Source organism: Chrysochloris asiatica, unplaced genomic scaffold (genome assembly GCF_000296735.1).
Source record: "Chrysochloris asiatica unplaced genomic scaffold, ChrAsi1.0 scaffold00041, whole genome shotgun sequence".
In the NCBI taxonomy this organism is placed as follows: Eukaryota; Metazoa; Chordata; class Mammalia; order Afrosoricida; family Chrysochloridae; genus Chrysochloris; species Chrysochloris asiatica.
Genome location: NW_006408559.1, coordinates 14,322,294 through 14,331,058, shown reverse-complemented (window position 1 = coordinate 14,331,058; position 8,765 = coordinate 14,322,294). Strand labels below are relative to the sequence as shown.

The following is an 8,765-nucleotide window of genomic DNA, read 5'->3' as shown; positions in this document are numbered from 1 at the left end:
AAAAAAAATGTATGCATGCTCTCAAAAGCAGCTGGCTTCCAGCAAGTTAGAAAAACAGGAAGTCACCCCTACCCAATTCATAGACCTCTCTCCATATCCATCATTTAGGGCAGTTATCAGAGTAGCGGCACAAATATCAGAGACTGTGCAGTCTAATGTAGAGATGGATGGATGTGCAGAGGGAGGGGTGGTGGGACTCTGCCTGAGGTGCTAAGATTACCCACCAACAGCAGAGAGGAAACATATACATTTTTACCTGTCAGCTCCAAGTGAAATATACAGAATCGATGCTCTAATTGATCCCAACAGACCCTTCTGTAAAAGAATGAGCCAACTGACCTTCGGGGATTGAACTAAAAGAATTTACTCCGATTCTCTCTCGGACGAGCTGGTCCTGGTGCAGCTGACCTAGATGTGACCTCAGAGGAAGAGCTCCACCCAACCAGGAGACACCAACCGGACCAGGAAGCGGCAAACTAGATGTAAGCTCTGTGAGGTCTCCAAACCCAAACCTACTGCAATCAAATCCTTTCTGACTCAGCGATCCTGAGGGACAGAGTAGGACGGCCCCCCCGTAGGGTTATCATGGTTGCTATGGAAACCGCTGCCTTACCCTCCTCCCTCAGAGCGGCCAGTGGGTTCAAACCACCCACATCGCGATTCGCAGCCGATCGCTTTAACCGCCGCGCCACCATTATGCCTTTCTGTCCTTCCACAAAGCCTAGCTTTGTGAACAGCAGGTGCCAAAACACCCCTAGTTCCCTTCCTCTCATCTCCATAGCTATCACTCTCCCTGGTGAGCGATACACCAGGATGTTTGCTGGTGAATGCATTTGTCAGTTTAAGATTTGTAGTCAATCAGCGAACAGTTTTTCACGGCCTAAGTGCGTAATGTCAGAAAACTTTCTCTGTGCACCATCTAGAGACTCGCTCGACTCTAGGGCAACTGGTTATTTGACTCCTGGTGGAGCAAACAGTTAATACAATCCAATACTAACTGAAAGATCGAAGGTTCGAGTTCAGTCAGCATCATCTCCGAAAAAAAGACCTGATAATCTACCTCTGAAAACTCCATCATTGAAAACCCTATGGAGCAGAGTTCCCCTCTAACACTCAGGGGGGCACGATGAGTCAGATGGATTCAACTCCAACTGCTGCTGGGGGTGGGGGGATCTGCCATACAACACACAGGACAGTCTCTGGGGTGGGGCCCCTTGCTAGGAGACCCCCCAAAAATCCTCATCTGCTTTAAGAGTTCCTCTTCTCCCCACAGTGCCAGTGGGTTCTAACTCCCCACTGCCATGTTACACAAGTAATGGGAGCAGAGCTGAGTGGTTTTCCTCACATTTCCTGGTTTTGTCTCCCACTGTATTCCATACTGACTACTGCGGTTCTTGTTACGTGCCATAGAGTTGGTTCCAACTCATAACAACCCAGTATAAGGTTTCCGATGAGCGACTGGGGATTTTGAATCACTGACCGTGTGTTTCAAGCCGACCTTGCAGTCCTGTGCTTATCCACACCACAAGTCCTCCATACTGATTAGTTTGTCAGCTAGTTTTTATCCCTCGTGTATTTACGTTCATCTGTCTCTCTCCTCTGGAACAGAACTATCTCCGTCTTCTAGAACAGTGGACCCGATACCTGGCGCACCTTAGGCCCTCAGTAACTACCTGCTGAGTAAATAGCCATGCTCTGCATGCCCATAAAGGGGCAGTGGTGTGTCAGGGGTAGAGTGCTCACCTTCATGAGGGAGTCCTGGGTTTGATCTCCAGCCAATGCACAACCACCATCTGTCTGGCAGTGGAGGCTTGTTGCTGTGATGTTGGACAGGTTTCTAGACTCAGACAAACTAGGAAGAAAGGGCTGGCAATAGCGTTCCAAAATTCAACAGATGGAAACCCCATGGGGCATAACAATCCAATCTTATTGTGTGTGGCATTGTCATGAGTCAGGGGCCATCTCTAGGGCTGCTAACAGCAACCACGTATTTATGATCTCAGCATGTGAGCACCGAGCAAAGAAAAGTCTCACAAATCATATGACTAAGGGTCCATAGATTCTGTCAGGGTGGGGTGGAAGAGGCTCAAAATGAGTGTGGCACGTGAAGGTCCTCAGGGACCCTTTCTATTCAGCATGTCCCACTTCGGTGAAATTCTAGAAGAATTGCTTTCTATTCTTGTTAAGTTGGGGACTCCACCACACCTGACCCAGACAGATCCTAGGGGTGATAGGAGAGTGCAGTGGGTGAACTCCCCACATGGGTCCAGGACACCACACAGGTCCTGGTACCTTCCGTTCCTAACTGGAGGGCTTGGCAAGTTATTCGACCTTTATGTGCCTCAGCTTCCTCATCTGTAGAACGGTAATAAAAGGAATCCTAATAAATTAGATAGTGTATGTAAAACTCTTAGAAGAATACCTGGCAGAGAAAGGCAGTTCTGCAGCACAGCTGAGAAGAAGGTGTCCTGATTCATTTCTGATTCTGAATTGTAACCCTACAATAAACCTATTGTTGTTGTTGATGATGTTTTTGAATGCCATCGAGTTGGTTCCAACTAATAGGAGCGACTGGTGGATTTGAACAGCCGACCTTGTAATCATTGCATATGGCCTGCGAGTTCTGTGTGGTCATCGCAACAAATTATGGAAACCAGCAGAGAAGAGAGTGCTGTGGAAGGAACAGCTGGTGTCAGATGTGGTGACAGAGATGGAAAAAGGAGATATGTCTGATCCTCCGCCACCTAGGAATCAGCCTCGGGCAGTTGATGCTGATGGTTTGGACCCTCCTCCCCTCTGAAGTCAGAGGAGATCAGATGCCGCCCCCATGCCATCTTTACAATTGATCTCTCTGCCACCCAGTCAACTTTGTGAGTTATTTTTAATAGAGTTCAGGAGAGGGAAAAGAGAGCAAGAGACAGGGGCATGTGAGAATTCTGTGAGTCAAAGATGGGAAATGAATAGAGACTTAGAGTAATTTATCATGAACTAAAACATTTTGGTGTGGTGCTGCAGGTTAATGTGCTGGACTGCAAGGTCATTTTGAACCACAAGGTCAATGGTTCAAGCTCACCAGCTGCTCCTCGGAAACGCTACACAGGGTGGCTATGAGTCGGAACCAAGTCCACAGCACTTAACAACAATAAAACATTCTGCCCAAGACATTCAAGTAGTCAAATTTTTAAGTGTAAAATAAAAGAGTTACATTTAAGCCCAGATGACCATGTTTGATTATCTTCATCTGAAACAAAGTATGTGTTTGGCTGGTTGGTTGGTTGGTTGGAGGCTGGCTGGCTAGTTGACTGGCTGGCTGGTTGGTTGACTTGTTTAAAGATCATGTGTTCTTTGCCATCCAATAGAACTTTCCATGATGAAGAGAATATTCTATAGTCTGCACTCACCATACATGACTCATGAACACGTGTACTGTGGCCAGTGAAACCAAGGAACTGGGTTTTGAATCTTACTAAATTTTGCTTACATTTTTATTTCAACAGCCACATGTAGTAGACAGTGTGTGTCCTGGGGATTTGAGTACACAAGATGTGTGCCCTGGTCCACACCTGCTTTCTAGCTCCTCTTCTGCCCCCACTTCTATCAGCATCCACAGGGGAACTGTCATCTCCTATTCCAATGCCCTCACCACCCAGCTGTCCACCTCCAAACAGCAATCTTGTCCCAGTTCAATTTCCTCAAGTCAATTTCCCAAATCCCTTCCCACTCCCCTCATAGCTCCTTCTCCTTCCTCTCTTCTCTGATTGGATCCCTCTCCCCTCCTCTTCCAACAGTTGGTATTGAGTTGTCTGCATGCCTGTGATGCTCACACACCCTGACAATTGTGAGGGTTGGCTCTCATTGGTCAGGTCCCTCCCTCCTATCGCTGACCTCAACACACCAAACATGGGCAGGAGATATTTGCTGGTTGCAGGATGGGTGTTTAAATATCATCAGTGTTTTATGAAAATCACTCTTAGGATAAGCACACTCTGTGATGTTGAAACTAAGTCAAATTCTATGACCAGGCTGATTTTCAAATAACCAGAAAAGTTATCAGAGTCCCAGTCAAAGGGATACTGATTTCAAGCAATCTCCACATAATGTTTCAGTACAAACCAAAAACTATGAAAGTTCCCTCAGATCTTCTTGAAACAAAATCCTAGCAATGGCTTCTCCTTCTAAGAGTCTGGAAGAAACAGATCATGTCACTGCCCTGTCCCCAGAGCTAGTAGTGACTATAGGCATTACCGATGAGGTTTAAAGACAAGACAATAAGATGACCTAACTGACCGGATTCTTTTACGAACACTGAAATGAGCATTCAGGGGCCATTTGCCCTTGGTGCACCCTCTACTCAATCCAACCTTCAAGAAGCAAATCATTAAACTCTTACTTAACATGAAAATTAATGGCCATGGGTGATACATGCCTTGAAACGTTGGTAATTAGAACCCACAAACATGGTGTGGTATTGTAGGATAAGCACTGCACTACAAGGTCAGTTTGAACTGCGAGGTTGCTGTTGTTGTTGTGAAGTGCCATCAAGTCCATTCTGACCTATAGCAACCCTGTATAGGGTTTCCAAGGAGCAGCTGGTGAGCCTGAACCACCGACCTTGCAGTTCAAACAATTTTGTAGTCTGACGCATTAGCCCACAGCGCCACACCAGGACTCCCTCTTATAGGAACACTATAAGTCAGAATTGACTCAGCTCCAATGGGTTAGTGTCATGTGCCTCCTTTATTCTTCAGCAAAGATTTTGCTCAAGAAATCTTCCTTTGGCTTCATGATGTGATCTGTTGCAATACCATCAGGGCCTGATACAGCCACACCAGTTCCATTTTTTATCTTCAGTTTTCTCAATCATCTCTTGTCTGGATTCCTACATCTACCTTTCTACGATCAGAATACACTCTTGATGGATACATTTCGGTGACCCTCATTTGTATGAGATATTTCCCAGACTTCTGGGAAGAGTAATTAACAAATAACAGTTTTCCCCTGCCCTCCAGGAACTTACAGTTCATTATGGCAAACAAATAAATCCACCATAACCAGAACACTGAAGAAAAGGGTTTTCAGAATGAGCACGGATCCAAAGACTTTATCTTCGAGTCAGATATAGACTTGACTTTTGCTTTCTTATTAATTAGGAGGGTTGGCTTGGTTTTCAAACACATCAACAGCACTTTCTAATGTCATGAACATTGATTTAACAACTGATTGAGTTCTCTGGGGCTATATGACAACTAAGCTTTTTTGTTATTGTTACTGTTGTGTGCCGTCGAGTCAGTTTCAACCCATAGCGACCCTGTATAGGGTTTCCGAGGAGCAACTGGTGAGCTTGAACCACTGATCTTGCGGTTCAAATCAACTTTGCTGTCCAGTGCATTAACCCATAGCGCCACACCAGGACTGACTCCTAAACCTTTCATTTTCCCAAAATCTTGACAGATTTTCAGCAGTCTTCCCTTTGCTTTCCCTATTTCCCTGGCCCAACACAACACATGCCCAAGAATTTAAATCTTAAGAGATGCTTCCAGAAGGACAAAGACCAAGATCTCTTTTGAGGCTGCTAGTGATTGTTGTTGTTGTGAAACACTGTTGAGTCCGTTCTGACTTAATAGCAACCCTGCATAGGGTGTCTGACGAGCATCTGGTGGGTTTGAACCACCGACCTTGAGGTTAACAGTCCAGTGCCATCCAAGGACCCCAGCTAGTAACAAATGGTAGATAAATATCTTTCTCTAAAATGCGCTCATGTGAATATAGAGATATCCATCTCTTTTTCTTTTTTTTTTTTAGTGAAAATCTGCTCACCTAGGAAGAACAGTGAGTGATTCAGTTCTCTACGCATGTGTAAATGCTGCTAGTTTGAAAAGTACTGATTTCCAAACAAACCACGTCTATTGCTGCTTATAGCAAAGGCAGATGTGTTTGCCAGAGATCATGTTCTGAGGTTAAAAAATGAAACCAGTGACCTTAAGTCCCTTGAGATTTGTAAGGCTGGCATGCCATCTGTCTCAATAATCCCTAACAAGGATGTCAAGTGGACAGAAGTGGCCGTGGTAACCGGGTGCTGGCAGCTGACAGTGATTGCTGTATTGGGGGCGATGGAGAACAATCTTGTCATTTAGTTGGAGTGAAATACAATGTCCTGCCAACACTGGGTAGCTGCATATTCAACTCCCCTGCTGGCCCTGGCCATTTTCTGTGGCTGCAATTAAAAATCTGTTGATACAAAGTCAAAATATTGCACATTCTTCCCCTATCCTCTTCCCTGTCACTGCGTTCCCAGCACCACCGGAAGAGCATGTCACTATGGCAACCAATCCCTCTGGCACAGACCAAGCCAACCTTTCCTTGCCAATCACATTGCCAAGCAGAGCAACATGGCACCAACGCCCGGAGCAGAGCCCCCAAAAGCCAGAGCTCCAAGCCCCTATCACTAAATTAAGAGAGACATGAACCAACATATCCAAAAAAACACAGACGCACCTGTCTCATTCTAGAAGACGTGTGAGGAACACAATTCAAGAATGTCCTTCAGCAAACCCTATCAGTGTTGGCCGATCATTACTCACACACCAATTCTCCCTCGCAGTGAGGTTCACTTCCTAATATTTCTATTTCAGAAAGAAAGCAGAAAACGAAGGCTAAGCCAGCACTGTGTGAGTCCGAAAACCTGAAAATGCTGGCAGAGTCAAGCACTGTCAAATGCTACTCTTGCTTTTGTCTTTCAAAATCCAAGCCCGTGTTGCTCTGTCCCAGAACCCTCCAGAATCCTGTAGAACACCTTTACAAAGTTGTAGGGTTTCATCCCAGTGGATGTGATTTATAGAATGTCAACACCCCCATCACTCAATGTGCTAAAATCCCGAGTCATTCTACAAAGCAAACACAAAGATGGATTTTTCTCACCTACATCTGAACTGTCTGTTCCCCAACCCAACCCACCTCACCCTGCCCTCAGGCCACATGCATCGCTCAGATTCACCTTTTTTTTTTTTTTTTCAACTTGGCCTTTTTTTTCGTTCTGTCTCATCATTATTAGAAATCAGAGCAGGATACCAGTTTTCACAACTGTTATTTTTGGAAAGCAGCAGCAAATCCCGCAGAATTATAATAGTAAAGTATCAGAAGAACTAGGTATCTGAATATTACCATCTTTTTTTGCCCCTAGGCCTCTAAGCATATTGCAGACAGCCTTGTTTTCACCTTGGCGTCACCATTTAATACTTGAAGAGAAGCAAGGAGAGGACAGGGAGGTAACAAAACTGGTAAAATTTGCACCTTATCTTCCCAGAATGCAGCTACCACAAAAGAGCAATGTTAACACACATCCAAAGAACATTTCTAGAGAACAACATGCCAGTGCCTAGATTATAAATCAGATCAGACTGACAGACTGCATCAGATAAGGACAGATCTGTGACCAGACAAAAGCATCAAGTAAAATGTTATTAAGAAAGGCAGCTTGCTTTCTGTTTAGGTATTTGGATATTTTCTATAGAAATCATCTGAAAATAGTAATTTTTTTTCTTCTGAAGCACCCATCTTGTGATATCCAGACTTTGTGTGTTTATTTTACCCTGCTGTCCATCAATTTTGTCAACCACTAACTGTGATTCGGTGCTATCTGCACGCAAGCTTTGAGCAAGGGCTGTGATGCATGGCTGTTTATAACGTCAGGCGCCTGCACAGTGCCGGCTACACGGGTGCACAGACCATGAATAAGAGGTCTGCCTTGTGCGATGGCTCCTATTCTTTTTGATGAAGTAGTTAGAAGATAGTTTACCCAAACACATCTCTCTTACAGCGCTACCTCCTCTGTTAACAACATGCTATATTCTAAGATCCCCTTCCTTCTTCAAGCTGATGAAGTGTTTTGCTGGATAAGACCCCTGGACTCAGTGATTCCTTGGGCATCCCAGACCAGAGCTCCGAGGGCGAGAGGTCAGCCTAAGCTGCCCTGCAAGGCAAGGGACCGGGAGGCAAGCTCCGGCCACCCCAAGGCTCAGCAGGGCCCTGGGCAGAGGCTCAACCAGACCCCAGGAGCCCCGGAGGCCCAGGGCTCTGGTATGCCAGAGGGCAGAGGCTCGGCCGGCGCTTACCTTTGCGGATGAGCGCTGCGATGTCGGGATCGAAACCCTGGCGGTGGCACTTCCTCCAGAGGCCCATGTTGGTGGAGTTGTATTGGCGGCTGCACTCGTCCGCGGGACTCATGGCGAAGAGCTGGCGGCGGTTGCGGGCGCGCAGTAGCTTGCCCTCCCAGCGGTCTAGGCGCGCGCGGCTGGCTCGCAGCGGCAGGTTGTTGTTGTTGTTGTAGATGAAGCCCGGGTCCACGCGGCGCGTGGTGAAGGCCTTGCAGCGGTCGCGGTGCTTGCGCGCGTCCGTCTCGTACCAGTGGTCGGAGCAGATGGCCACAGCCAGCATGCCGAGGGCGCAGAGCGCCAGCAAGAGGCCGGTGTAGAGCAGCAGCCTACCGGCAGCCATGCCTCGGCCGGGCTACGCCAGGGGCATGTCCCACGCGGCCTCGCCTTCCTCGGCACCCTACACAGGCCCGCAGCGCCGCGGCCCCCGCGCGCCCCCGGGCATCCTCCGGCTCCGCCTCCCCGATACCCTCGAGCGGAGCCGCTCAGCGCCCGCGTCCCGAGCTCCTCGGCACAGCCGCGACGGGGCCCGCTGAGCCGGCTTCGTGGAAGGTGGTGCGGTCTCACGAAGTCCCTGACGACTGAGAGTGCGGACCCCGCTGCGGGGCCGCGAGA

General features: G+C 47.3%; 1 protein-coding gene across 1 annotated transcript in view; it reads right to left on the bottom strand.

The window, feature by feature from the left end:
* Positions 1-8,493, bottom strand: part of TMEM178B (transmembrane protein 178B) — a 369,586-nt gene extending 361,093 nt beyond the window's left edge. The window contains exon 1 of the mRNA XM_006861177.1: positions 8,112-8,493. Within this exon, the coding sequence (XP_006861239.1) occupies positions 8,112-8,493 (382 nt within the window). The remainder of the gene's footprint in view (positions 1-8,111) is intronic.
* Between the last annotated feature and the right edge of the window lie 272 nt (positions 8,494-8,765).